This window comes from Sceloporus occidentalis, unplaced genomic scaffold (genome assembly GCF_023333645.1).
Source record: "Sceloporus occidentalis isolate IW3139 unplaced genomic scaffold, rSceOcc1.0.p SCAF_62, whole genome shotgun sequence".
In the NCBI taxonomy this organism is placed as follows: Eukaryota; Metazoa; Chordata; class Lepidosauria; order Squamata; family Phrynosomatidae; genus Sceloporus; species Sceloporus occidentalis.
In genome coordinates, this window is record NW_028317042.1 from 4543711 (window position 1) to 4558585 (window position 14875).

A 14875-nucleotide genomic window follows, 5' to 3' on the forward strand; every position below is an offset into this window, starting at 1 on the left:
AATTATTTATGTGCTTGAGTTCCATTACACCGATAAAGGTGAACAACTTTTTGTGATGGAATGAAGTTACTTATGTTTCTTAATGTCTCCATAGCTGAAAGGAACCATCTTTCCTGCATCAGGTTTCAATGCAGACAATGACGGGAAGGTTTTGAGGAAGTCCATGAAGGGAATTGGTAAGCATATTGTGTATTCAAGATAGTATACCTTGATGAGGTTCAGCTAAAATCTGTGTGTACACTCATGCCTGAGAACTTGTCCCATATAGCCCCACCAATAAAGAATTCAAATCAGTATCTAGCGATCAATACTTATCAACTAGAACACTACAGCTTCAGCGCTACAGCCTGGGGATTAGGAATATAACTTTGTTTGTATCTACCGTAGGTACCGATGAAGATGCCATCATTGACATAATAACCAAGCGCAGTAATTCTCAGAGGCAGGAAATATTAAAGGCTTTTAAGTCCCACTTTGGACGGGTAAGTGTTTATGGGTTTTTTCCCCAATCTTCTAGTTTGTTATATGAAGTACAATCTTGGTTTTGGCCTTTTGTTTTGCTCTGATCGTATGACGTATCTTTCACAATATATTTCAAAAATGGCATTTCTCATAATTGGAAGTTGGCTAAGTTAACAGTTGAAGTGGCAGATAAGTTACCCAAAGTATAGCCCTATACCGTGTTCAGCATTCTGGCACCCAAAGCATTAAATTATTATTCTCACTACTGATAGGTATGGCTCATCATTTTTATCTTGAAGGCTTACAACATGTTTCTCCTTTTCTAGGACCTGATGGCGGATCTGAAATCAGAACTCTCTGGTACATTGTGTAAGCTGATCCTTGGTCTTATGATGACACCGGCCCAGTTTGATGCCAAGCAGTTAAACAAAGCCATAGCGGTATTTTTCATTTGCATTTGGTTACTAGCATGTTGCATTAGTAGGTTCTATGGCATATATACATGTATAAATATACCATAAATAAATGGTATAATGGTAGGCCATACTAGGTAGGCCATACTAGCCAGTACTACAGCAATACAAGGTGATGAGGGCTGGCAGTGGTGCTATGCATACACAACTCTACCACCATATATACTTCCTTCTACGTAAAGCAAAATATATGCCGGTAAACATAATGTCAGCCATTAAAACCAAGGCATGGCATAGTCAAGAGGGGACATCAAAGTTGTCCTTGTTAAGTGTGTAGTGGTGACATTCTAGGAGACACTCTAAGGGGTTTTTGACTTTAGATGCGTTTGCATTTATAGTCACTTGTTGTCTTTGTTAAAGAAAATAATATCTTTAGACAAGGATGTAAATCTGGATCCACCGAAAGATATCACAGACTTTTCGGTAAATACTAGGCAAACAAGTTCTCATATAACAACAACAACAAAAAAAAAACTAGCGGGAGGGTGGGTCTGAATTCAGGGTCCATGTAACCTTTAAATATTGTTTAGCATTTTCTTTAATTTTGGATTTTTTTGATTGGGCAGAAGGGAAATCTATTTCCTGTCTCTTGAATTTAATATAACTGAAGAATTACTTTTTCTACGAAATGTATTTTTATAAATGTTTATATATTTATTTTATTTTTTCTAGGATTTATTTTCATATTCAAACAAACAATAGATAACAAGAGATATGGGCAAATAGTTATGTTTTTGATGCATGAAAGAGTTTTGAATCTATTTGTTCACAGGGGGCAGGGACAGATGAAAAAGTTCTAATTGAAATTTTGGCCACCAGAACAAATGAGGAGATCCATGCCATTAACCAAGCTTATCAGAACGGTAACCCATAAGCATACTTGGGAAATCTTTGAGTGCGACAAAAGTTTTACTTTATTTTGATATCATCTTATCTGTTTTTTGTTTATTGGGGACCCCAATATTGGGTCTCTTTAGATAGATGGTATGGTGCATGGGCAATTTATTTTATGTCATACTCTACTCACAACCAGTAAGTAGGATTGGCAGCTTTACATTGCATGTATGTACCTGGGGTGCTGACTGAGTGGAGAACATCACAACCTGGTGTTCCTCTAAGTTTGTAAACACGCAAGAGAAGAGGACCAGAGACAATGTTGCTTAGAGCACAAGAAACCATGTGGAAGGTTCTGGTTGTTTCCACCACAAAGCTTTTTTTAACCACAAAAACTGCCATGGTGTATCCATAATCATGGGATCCAGTCTGCTGGGGCTTTGTTTGTGTCAACTAGCTAGCGAGAGCCCCACATAGAATTTTTAACACAGAATTTGACGGCAGACAGGAATAAATCAGCCTATCTAGTCTGCCCCAAATAAGTAAGAACATTTGGCAGGCATGATCAGAACTTTTTCCTTTGTCTGCTAGGTAACTTAACAATGAGCGCATATGACTTCAAACTGCAGGATGCTCCTTGACAGCTCCGTACATTATAGAGAATTCATGTGCAATGAAAATAATGTTGAGTATACATTTTTTGTACTGCAAGACAAAAACTTGTCGGTAGCCTATATAATCTATCCAGTTGGCCAGTCTGACCATCCAATTTTTTTTCCCTCACAGTAATACCTAGATAACATATGTGCTCTCCAACACTGAACTGACTAACCATCAGTATCTTCTTTCCAAACATAAGCTTATCACAAGTCACTGGAAGATGCTGTAAGCTCAGACACATCTGGACATTTGAAGAGGATCCTTGTGTCACTGTGTTCGGTGAGTTATCACCATCAATGAATATTCTTTTTTTTAAAGAGACGCTAGCTGTAGGAGTGATGGTTGCTGTACACCTACTGTACGAAACGTTAGGGTGTGAAGCTTCTAGAGGCTCATGCAATAATGGTATTTACTAATTTGATTATGTTCTTCATTGTATAACATCATATAATATGTCTTAACTTCTTTAAAAAAAGACACCCTCTTTCCGGTTGGATGTGTGTTTATACTCCCGTGTTCGTAATTGGCAGGCTATATCTTTATATCAATGTATCATTTGTGTACCAGTTGCTTTCTTTCCATTCACATACTGTTGTGGAAACCTGTATCTGTTGTTGTTTTTTTTTTAAATGTTTTAGGGTAACCGAGATGAGGGTGGTGAAGACATGGACAAAGCCACAGAAGATGCTAAGGTAAAGGGATGTCGTTATATTGGTTCATATATCGAAAAAAATGTAGTATTGTCAAGAGAAATGGGGCGGTAAATTACAGAGTAAATGCAGAGAAGATTGTTGGAAACCATACATCTCTAAAGCTGCATAAACATTTGCAAGCTCGCAGCAGGGCGTAATTTGGGGATGTTTGCCAACATTGGCTTGCTGTCAGCATACCTACCCCGTGTCATGGCCAACACAATGTCACAGGGGTTTTCACAGGTCAAATGTAGGTCTATGCTGCAGTTCATACACTCACCAGTAGGTGGTGCAGAGTTTATTCAGCTGTATGCACAAAACACATGATTGTGTTATTTTAATTATAGAAGTGATAGATAAAAATCTTGGTACTCTCCTTATAAAAAGTAAAGTATGTTTTGCCAAACCCTGGGTACATTCCACACGAGCAGTTTTCCACAAACAATTTTCTGTGTATAGCCCTAGGTAATTAACCAAATAATATGTTTGTGGATAGCATTATACAGCTTCATTCACCTTAAATTATCTAATTATCTCAGTATCATTATAACCAACCTTGTGTTAATCAGAGTTTTTTTTTCTTTTGCTCAAATATAGATTCTTGCCTCAGTTTTGGTGAGTAGCATTTTCTCTTGTTTTTGGTTCCTTTGTACAACCCTTTCTTGTAAACAATTTCCCTTTGTACATAGCATTACACAGGATAATTTGCTTTGAAGGTCCCAAAACCTATTATTTCTTCCATCTATTAGAGTTTATTCAATAAGCTCTAAGCTGGCCCAAGTGAATTGTAAATGTAATCAAATAACCTTGGAGTCATGTTCATGGCTTTATTCATGATGGGTGGGTGTGTGAACCAGTTCGTGTCAATGTAAAATGCACAGCTCAGATAGAATAAGAGGAATACATTTAGCTGATCAAAAGAGACCCAAAGAAGGTCAATGGGAACTCCACTCAGGAGAACTTAAGTCAATTTAGAGCTGCTCAGTAAGTGGATACTCAGGTGGGTCACTCTGTATTTCTGGTACTTTCATTATTTTAGCTATGGAAGTTACAAATCAAATTGTTCTTTGTAGGAAGTCTCTGACTCTGTATCTGGTGATACCAGCTCCTTGGAGACACGCTTCATGACCATCTTGTGCACACGTAGTTATCCACATCTCAAAAGAGGTAAACTACAATACTGTTATATTCTTGTCCAGTGGGAGAAGCAGAACAATACATTGTATATACATACATACATTAGTAGAGTTAGTGTCAAGCAGCAAACTGATAGGGCCATTATCTATACCAGGGGCGTCCAAGTTTTTTCTGCAGTGGGCCACTTCATCAGAATTGTATACATGCGAGGGCCGCACTCATTTTTCACTGTGAGAAAATATGGCCTTTAATAAAATATGCAGATTAAAATAAAGCAAATGACACAAAACCTTTACTTTTCCTCTCACTGATTTCTGGGCCTAGAAAGTTTTGTGACTACAAATTCAGGATTCAGGATAATTAAAAATGAAATAGTTCTATTTATTCTAGGGATGCACCAAAATGAAAATTCTGGACCAAAACATTCATGGTTCACTTAGCCAAAACTGAAAATGACCCCCCCACCTTTAAAAATAATAATAAAAACAAAAAATACTTGTAACATTCATTAATTCACTTGTAACATTCATTAAGCTTTCTCGGAAACCAAGCTTACATAAACCACCGTTTCCCAACCATTTCCAACTAAGTAAGCAATCTCTCAACTACCCACAATGTGCAACTTTATTTACCAATAACTCTTGCTACTAACCTATGAAATACCATTAACATTTATAGAATTTGTTTGTTAAAAAGGCACCCCAAGGGCCTATATACACACATTAGCCACAAAGCATGTGATGATACTCATGTCATACATGTAATTTCATACATATACCTAACTATTGCAATAATCTTTCACAGTATTCCAGGAGTTTATCAAGCAGACGAACCATGATGTGGAACAGACCATTAAGAAAGAGATGTCAGGGGATGTCAAGAGTGCTTTTGTTGCCATTGGTGAGTAGCATTCTTGGTCACGCCATTATACGGCTCTCCCTCCTAATTTTCCTCTCCAGCCTGTACATCAATTTGCAATGGGATTGGGCAACATGTGGTTATATATTAGCTTCCGTGGCCCATGCATGTATCTGTATTCCATCGTATGTGGGTGGCTCAACCCATGAACATGTGGAGGAGAAAATTACTACTTATCCAAAGAAACAGAGCATTTTCCCATTCTTGGCTCATCCATTGGAAAATTGGGGGAGATTACGCCTACACAATCTCTACATAGAACATGGTAGGCGATGGAACAAGTTTCACAATGGAATGATGCCAACAGCAGAAACGCTCAAGGAGGTTCTGTAACATTTCCCAAATTCTACATTTAGAAATCAGTGTTCTAGGCAGCAATGTGATTATAGATTAAAAAAAGCAATGCTCATGTATTTGAAGCAAAGAGGAAAGGGTATGCAAGCTGGTAGTTGAGGCAGGTTTGCAAGGCTAGGAGCCTGGGTAATACATTTATCTATGCTATAAAGATGTAAAGGTAATAGTTTCCCTTTAACAACCTCTCATCTGTAGCAGAGGCGTTTTGGTTTTTTCATTCCTTTCTCATTTTCCTTTTTTTCCTTCTCAGTACGCAGTGTGAAAAATAAGCCAGCATTTTTTGCGGAGAGATTCTATAAAGCAATGAAGGTAGGTCACGAGGCATGTCTTGGCAAAAACCTAATCATTGTCTGCAGGGGGAAAATGAATCCTATAATGGAGATTTGGGGTATTAGTTTCTGTTTACATCACCTGACACGTTAGTTTTCTATCACCTTTTCTTGTCTGAGCAGGACTGAAGAGGCAATGGTTCTGGATAGCGGTGTCCTTTTTATGTTCATTTATATGATGTGGGGGAAGGAATTCAAAATAATTACTAGTAAATCTATGTGTAATCTAAAATAGCGTGGATACTATTAAACACTTTATCTGCCACTTTCATGAATGATAAAATCATTAAAGGGTTAAAATTAGTATGCGATTTACGAACACATAAAAATGAGCCTATATTTTAGAACCTTACTTTATGAACATAACATGGGAGCAGCTAAATTAACTTTAGGTTTGCCGTTTTTCTGCCTGTTATTATCCCTTTTTGGTGGAAGTGGCTTGGTTTTGTCAGCCACATTTACTGTGTCAAGTGTTTGTGTTGTGGTGTGTCCATGTGAGTCCACAACCTAGCTGCAACACACGTAATCCTGATTGCTTCACGTCGCTGCCTTGCTCACAGAATTAAACGTTTCTTTGCGTATGTTTCTCAGGGAGCTGGAACAGATGAAAGAACACTCAGCAGGATTTTGGTGTCCAGAAGTGAAATCGACTTATTCAACATCCGTCAAGAGTTTAAGGCAGCGTATGAAAAGTCTCTGCACCATTGCATTGAGGTAAATAACCAGACATGCATTTCTTATAACAAGGCACTGCCAATGTCCTAGAACATTTGTCTCCGTGTACTGCCTATAAAATTGCCCGATGTAGGATCACACTTGCGTTGTTCGAACATCGATTTCTCCATGCACCCAATCACCAGTTCTGTTCGCTGAATATTATCACTCACAATTTGCCTATTATCTTGTATTACAGAGTGAAACGTCTGGGGATTACTGCAAAGCCCTGCTGGCCATCGTAGGCGGTGATGACTAATCTACGAAGATCTATCGCACTCAAGTCCAAGATGTGGCTGCAGAAGTCCACATACCAAATGTCTTTACATTAGCTAGAGTCCTGGACCTGATGACCACACACACATGAAAAGCAAACTTTGCAAGAAGATAGCGCGTTACAGATAGCGCATTAAAGATATCCATTGGCTTGGGACTGGGTGGGTGGATGGGAGGGAATGAAGAAGATTAAAAAAAGGGTAGCTGGTTACAATTAGTAAACTTTGTTGGAATACCTTTGAGCTTCTCTTACAAAGAAACAGGGACATGGAACCAGTGTATGAAACTGCCCTTTAACACCAAATTCAATTGGTTGTATTTCTTTCCTGAGCACAGGAGGCAAAATTAAAATAAATGTTTCTAGATGGCAAAAAATGGTGAAAAAGTATCTTCTTTTTTATAGATTCAATATAGGGACATACCCAATAAGAAGGTAACCTACAATCACTAAGGAATATTTTCGTTAATGATTAACATAACATGTCCTTCCTTACAACGTGTCATTTACATATTTCCTTATAAAGAAACTATAACTCAATCACAATGCCAATGTAAAGTCAGATTTTGTGATTTGCTAGAGATCGATAGAGTTTCACTGCGGCATAGAGACAAGGCTGCCAAAAGAAATCGTGTGGCCCGTATGTTTAAGGCTTGGACCCCCATGCCCGTTCCATCAGCCTGCCCTATGTCCATCCCAGTGTCCTACCCATCGTTCCACACATCACTATGCCTTAAGATCTTTTTCACAATTTCAGCTACAGTAGCTCATCAATGAGCCTTGGTCACCCCATGACCCTGTCACCGTTTCACCGCTATTATTCCTTCCTTGAACCACTTTTGATAGGAACTGACCACTAAAGACCAGGAACACAAGAGCTCCCGTTTTGGAGATGCTCTGACCCAATCTAGCCATCATAGTTTGGCCCTTGTCAAAGTCGCTCAGCTCCTTACTCTTGCCAATTTTTCCTAACACATCAACTTTGAGGATGAAATGTTCACTTGCTCCCTAATATAACCCACCCAATGACAGGTGCCATGATAACAAGGTTATCGTTGTTATTCACTTCACCAGTCAGTGGTTATAATGTTATGGCTGGGGGGCGGGGCCGGCGCCGATCCAAGATGGCTGCATAAGACCGCAGCTCCGTCTACCGTCTCGGGACTAAGCGCTTTTATTTCACTCCACCACGACCATGGGGAAGTCCAACCGCTCTGCCAGCACTCCTAAAGCCTCCAGCACACAGGAGAAACCCCTGGCGCCCTCATTGCGGCACTTTTTTCGGGGCTCACAAGACTCCGACACCCGAGGCCATGCGTCCAAGATGGCGCCCTCTCCCTCGAGTCGGGCGAGAGAATGCTCCGATGACGCCTCGCTAGACCAAGACGCAACACTCCCAGATCCTCCGACAATGTCACTTACCTGGCAGGATGCCCTGAAACAGCTACCCACGAAGGCGGACTTGGTCTCGGTGATCGATGCCGCCTTGGACCAGGCCTTACAAGGGGTTCGAGCTGACCTTACCGCGATCAAACAAGATGTCCAGCATATAGGTGACCGGGTTGCTACGCTGGAGGAAGATCATATTAAAACCTGTGAAGCAGTCAATGCCTTGTCTGCTATGCACCACGATCACTCAGAACTTTTTACCACCCTCCACAGACAGATAGAAGACTTAGACAACAGGGGAAGGCGCAACAACCTGCGCATCAGAGGCCTACCCGAATTAGTTTCGGCTGCCGATGTCCGCAAGGCGCTGCAATCCTTATTTAACAAGCTTCTCCAGCAGCCCGACGACACCCCGATACAGTTCGACAGGGCCCATCGGGCACTCCGTCCTAGAGGCCCCCCTTCGGCACCACCGAGGGACGTGGTATGTTGCTTGCATGAATACTCCGTTAAGGAGGCGGTATTGAAAGCGTGTCGTCTTTCGGGCGACATGGAATTCGAGGGAGAACAGATCAAGATTTTTCAAGATCTTTCCCCAATCACTCTACAGAAACGCCGGGCCCTCAAACCAGTTACAGCAATGTTACGTGAAGCGAATATACCCTACCAGTGGGGCTTCCCGTTCGTACTCATCGCCCGCAGGGACAAGGATGTCTTTACCCTTCGTCACCACAGCGACCTGGAGTTTTTTCTCACTCACCTCGATCTTCCAGCCATTCGTCTTCCGGATTGGGAACTCTCTATTGCAGCTCCCCAGCAGCTCACTGAACCTGCCAAGTCCTGGACGGCTCCGGTGCACCGCAGAAAGAGGATTCGACGGGCCACGACTGCAGCGACACAGGCCGATGGAGTCCCCTGAGTGACTGGCTTTGTTCCCGGCTTCTCGTCCTCCGATGAGACTCTGCGTCTGTCCTGGCAGTGAGTCTGTGTCGTTTACCGCATCCGTGTCTGTGTTTCCACAACATGGACAGTGTCTATTGAACTTTCGGACTTCGGCAGTTTTTTATTGTTTTTTATGTATTTTTTGTTTATCGTTCGATATCTCGTTATACACGCGCCGTTCCTCGTGCACTACACTACACTCCTCACGCCCGCCCTGCCACGACTCTGCTGTTCACTTTTTCATGTAATGTTGGGGCCCCCGATGTTTGTGGTGGTCTGGCTCTCCCCAGCCTCTGCATTGCTCTTGGGCATTACACATAATGTTATGACTGATCGGTGTGTATATATATATATATATATATATATATATAATTTATCTGTGTACAAATACCTTATTTTTTGAGAGAGAGAGAGAGAGAGAGGTACAGCCACCCTGTGTTTCCATATGCCTTTAAATTATGTTCCACTTCCTCTTGCAGACAAGGTCAGGTTATCTGTTTCTTTGCCACTGGACTATAAATAAAGTATGAAGTATGTACGTATCTAAGTGAGAAGTTAAAATAAAATATAATTAATTTCCCCATTAATTATAAATCATTGATTCAATGAAAGAGAATAAGCTAGCGGAAAAAAGCTATAAAGAATATATATTAAGGTACTTTCTAAGGTTAAATCTAATTAAATAAGCAAATTACTGTAGGAGGTGCTGCCCAATCAGTGAGCGGAAAGCACCACCATTGAAATCAATGGGGGTATTTCAGCGCATCAGGGATCTTGTATTGACTAAGATAGAGCCAAGTAGTGGCGGTTGGGGAAATTTGGGGATTCTGCACACTCTGTGTTTCTGCCTCCTGTATTTGCAAGGGGAACACCATGAATTTTTCAAGGGATTACTCAACTATCAGAAAGAGCAGTTGATGGCATCTGTGTCTTTTCAAACATGACTTTAGAAGTACTTTGATTTCGTGATTATATTATCTCCCTCCGTGACCTGTAAAGGGAACATTCAACTCAGGTACTTCCAACCGCGGCTAACCTACTATTGTTGACGCATGGACACAAGTACGGGGGGGTCCTGTTTGGGTTAATAAAGAGGATGCAGCGAACAATCCATGCGCTCACATATTTACAATATATGTTTTTGAACAAAGAAACTATTTTTTCCTCTCCACAGTTCAATGAAAAGAATACTAATTTTGGAAACGGCAAAACAATGACATCATACAGCGATAGAGCGGTGCAAAAATATTTACTGAAAAGCTTTTTCAGTGTTTGAATTTGAAGTAAGCCACAAAGACCTTGATTCTTTGCCAAGGGGAATTCCTTTCACCACAGAGTGAATATATAGCTGTCTTTATACTTACGCACACAGACACAACAGGAAAAAAAGGTTTGCATTACCAAAAAATACAAAGCAGATGATATAATTAACTGAAGCTATTTTTAGTCCTTGCATGTGTTTTTTTGTTTAGAATGATATTTGACATTTAACGGTTAAGGGTATTAGGCATCAAGATACCAAGTGCTACCTGGAGATAGAGAACATGGACCGGAAAGATCATCTGAAGGACACATGGGTCGGCTTTACAGCCATGGGGCAACTAGGCACCCAGATTCAACTGTTTTTGGGAAAGTAAGAATTATGAAATGAGGAGGAAATAAGTTTTGTGGTAAGTGGGTGGAGCTGTAATCACATGATTTTCCCATCACATGTTGCTGAGCATCTTATGTCAAATACTTCTGTGCAGTACGTAGGATGTATACACTTAAAAAGGGACTACATTATACATTCACCTACAAACCTCCCAACAGTCCCAGCTTTTGCAGGACAGTCCCTACCTTCAGGCAATTCCCTGCTGTCCCTAGTAGCAGCCTAGCTGCCCCGCTATTGCAGGCAGTGGGCTAGTTGGAGATATCCTCTGATCTCTCCTGACCGGCCCAGCGAGGTGAAAAATCATTGCAGCTCACAATTTGCCTCCTGGTGATGCTAGCGTCATAAAGTGGCTACTTGGTTAAGGTGGTCGGATGGTCACACCTCCAATCCCATCTACTTCCACGGTTGGCCCCGTTCTCTTGTCACATGCCCGATTTAGACATCTGAAATGTTGGAGCTATGCACCTACCACAGACTCAAGACATGAGTGCTAAACCTATACAATAAATACATCTGTCATCTAATGTGTCAAGTTGTGCAAGTTACATCTCCCGTGCTCAGAAACTATGTCCACTCAGATTTGAGAGTTACTTTCATTTGATTGCCACTTCCAGGCTTCTGTCTCATACCGGACTTTTGGTTTTTATTTGTCTTGCAATCACAGTATCAAACCATCTTTAGGAGCTTATCAAATGTGTGCCAAGCCAGTATTCTGCAGAAGACCATATGACAAACCTGTAATCAGTACTATGTGGACAAAGAGGTACATGGACAATGAGTGAGAACCTGGTGAGGTCATTATATTTCACATTCCTTGGAACCAGTTACTGGGTTTAACATCTACAGGTCCGTGCAACTCTCCACGGATCTAAAGAGAAAGTGAAATCTAAATAGTTTGTGTATTTGTTTTACATATATTTGGCTTACAGCTAAAGTACAGTGGTTGGCAAAAGTAATGCAAAATAAAATTTTCTGGATTCCTCACCATTCCAAGAACGTGGTCATAAAAAAAAGGGGGGACAATAACACCTAGACAGAAATAATCATAGTCTCCCCTTTTATGTCTGCAGTATTTTCCTTGAGAATGTCTTGGGGTTCCCTCTAAGTGTAATGGTGAGTCCAGACATGGACCTCATTGCTTACTCTGCCTAGAGTGATACCGACTGCACCTAAGGCAAGTGAAGGGCAAAACATGGGTATGTTAGTTCCCTTATGCAGAAGAAACCAACATTTCAGTTCTTAGCTGCTCTTCTGGACAGGATTAGACTGATATGTTGATGGAGATTTTGACTCTGTAATGACACAAATGAGATTCATTGCCGATTCATTGTAGGGCAGACCGTTCAAGTGCTGTCTGACTGTTTTGTATCTATAAAAGACCTCCCGGAAGAGCACCTTTACTCAGAGAACCGATCCTGTAGCAGACTTTTGCTATGAGGAAAGAGGCAATGGCCGCCAGTGATGTCTCGTGGAAAATCCCAGTTTGTTTCAAAACATGCGTTGTATTTAGGTAAAGTCTACCACAACAGTAGTGTGTGTGTCAATGCACTTGCCCAATAGATGGAGCTTGGCTGACAATTACATGCCTATGGCAAAACACAAGCATGTGATTAACAACCACAGCTCTATCTGTTGGGCAAGTTGCCAGAAACATTTCCCCCAACCTATCTGTCAGTAGGAATTCCATGTTCATGTGCTAGAGAGATAAGAACTTTCATTTGTTTTTGTTACAGAGACTGCCACATTGTTATGTGGTGTTAAAGAGTTGATGTCTACCAGCAGTGATGTATTTACCTTTGGGTGCCCCCAGCCGCATCCCCCAGCAGTTGATAGCCAGAATATATTGATAGGTGTACAGCACCTTTAAGACATGATATGATATGATTCTTAGATATTTTTGTCAGATGTTACTATTGTATACTGAAGTATAATTACAAGCATTTGATAAGTGTTAAAGGCTTTTATTGACAAGTACATTAAGTGTATGCAAAGAGTCTTTTTTAAAGACCTCTGCAATCCGCTCTGGCATGCTATAAATTAACTTCAGGGCCACATCCTGACTGATGGCAGCCTATTCTTGCATAATCAACGCTTGGCGTTTGTCATAATTTGTGGGTTTTTGTTTGTCTACCCGCCTCTTGACGATTGACCACAAGTTCTCAATGGGATTAAGGTCTGGGGAGTTTTCTGACCATGGATGCAAAATTTGGATGTTTTGTTCCTCAAGCCACTTAGTTATCACTTTTGCCTTATGGTAAGGTGATCCATCATGCTGGGAAAGGCATTGTTTGTCACCGAACTGTTCTTGGATGGTTGGGAGAAGTTGCTCTCGAAGGATGTGTTGGTACCATTCTTTGTTCATGGCTGTGTTCTTAGGCAAAATTATAAGTGAGCCCACTCCCTTGCCCGAGAAGCTACCCCATGCATGAATGGTCTCAGGATGTTTTAATGTTGGCATGAAACAGGACTGATGGTAGCGTTCACCCTGTATTCTCCAGATAAGCTTTTTTTTTCCGGATGCCCTAAACAACTGGAAAGGGGATTCATTAGAGAAAATTACTTTACCCCAGTTCACAGCAGCCCAATCCCTGTACCTTTTGCAGAATATCAGTCTGACCTTGATGTTTTTCCTAGAGAGAAGTGGCTTCTTTGCTGCCCTTCTTGACACCAGGCCATCCTCCAAAAGTCTTCGCCTCACTGTGCGTGCAGATGCACTCACACCTGCCTGCTGCCATTCCCGAGCAAAGCTCTGCACTGGTGGCACCCCGATCCCGCAGCTTTATCAACTTTAGGAGATGGTCTTGGCTCTTGCTGGACCTTCTTGAGCACCCTGACGCATTCTTCACAACAATTGAACCTCTCTTCTTGAAGTTCTTGATGATCCGATAAATGGTTGAATTAGGTGCAATCTTACCACCCTCCTTTAAAAGCTTCCAGTCGGTTATTCTAACTCAATCAGCATAACAGAGTGATCTCCAGCCTTGTCCACGTCAACACTCTCACCTGTGCTAATGAGAGAATCACTGACATGATGTCAGCTGGTCCTTTTGAGGCAGGGCTGAAATGCAGTGGAAATGTTTTATTGGGATTAAGTTTATTTTCGTGGCAAAGAGGGGGAAATGATTGCAATTCATCTGATCACTCTTCATAACATTCTGGAGTATATGCAAATTGCCATCATCTAAACTAAGGCAGCAGACTTTGTGAAAATTAATGTTTGTGTCATTCTCAAAACATATACAACGGTATATGCTAAAAACCCAGCACACCCCACAACATTACAGGTTTACAAAACAGCACAGATATCCAATACTGCTATACAGTAGCTCATTGTGCCAGTCAGAGAAGATCAGAGGATTTCACATGATCACCAGTATCTGCAAAAGTGAGGAAGCTACCTGGGACAGCAGGACTGTTGGAGGTATTCCTCAGATTGCTATTCAGTCCAGAACTGAACACAACCAAAACATTTTGTACTTCTATAAATAAATATTAATTAAATAATACGAGTATTTACACTACAAGAAAAAAATAATCCACAAGTGGGTTAACAGCGTAAAATACCTTGCCTAAAATATGGTTACAGAAAAGATAAAAAGGATCAATTTGGAAATTCCAGACCAGAGTCCAGACTGGAGTTACTAGATCCGTATTTGTTAAAATGCAGATTTATTATGACAGTGAAAAGATTATATATAGCTTTCTTTTAGCTGCTTCAACAAAGGATTAGCAAGCTTTTAACAAAGAGGAGAAAAGACATTTATGTTTTTGACCCTATTGTCTTATGCTAAAATAAGCATGTAAGCTGCAGGAATTCCCCTGCTGGGTTTAAACCTTAACCATACACCGTATACACATTTCACACCATGACAACAATGTGCAGATCCTTCACCGTAACTGAGAACTGAAAACACGAGTGATCAGACTTCCCCTTTAATGGGATCACTATTTTTTAGATATAATGAAAAAGCATTGCTCCTCTGCATTGTTGCTTAGTCACCCTAAAATCAGTTGCAGAGATATAATAATCCCATGTTATTATC

At 40.9% G+C, this 14875-nt stretch overlaps 1 protein-coding gene across 1 annotated transcript in view; it reads left to right on the forward strand.

The window, feature by feature from the left end:
* The window catches only part of LOC149287332 (annexin A6-like), a 29382-nt gene extending 22550 nt beyond the window's left edge, over positions 1-6832 (forward strand). The window contains exons 14-25 of the mRNA XM_089492966.1: positions 95-176; positions 388-482; positions 789-902; positions 1708-1798; positions 2629-2708; positions 3068-3121; positions 3719-3736; positions 4195-4288; positions 5063-5158; positions 5781-5839; positions 6451-6573; positions 6773-6832. Of these exons, the coding sequence (XP_089349092.1) occupies positions 95-176; positions 388-482; positions 789-902; positions 1708-1798; positions 2629-2708; positions 3068-3121; positions 3719-3736; positions 4195-4288; positions 5063-5158; positions 5781-5839; positions 6451-6573; positions 6773-6832 (966 nt within the window). The remainder of the gene's footprint in view (positions 1-94; positions 177-387; positions 483-788; positions 903-1707; positions 1799-2628; positions 2709-3067; positions 3122-3718; positions 3737-4194; positions 4289-5062; positions 5159-5780; positions 5840-6450; positions 6574-6772) is intronic.
* The last annotated feature ends 8043 nt before the right edge of the window (positions 6833-14875 follow it).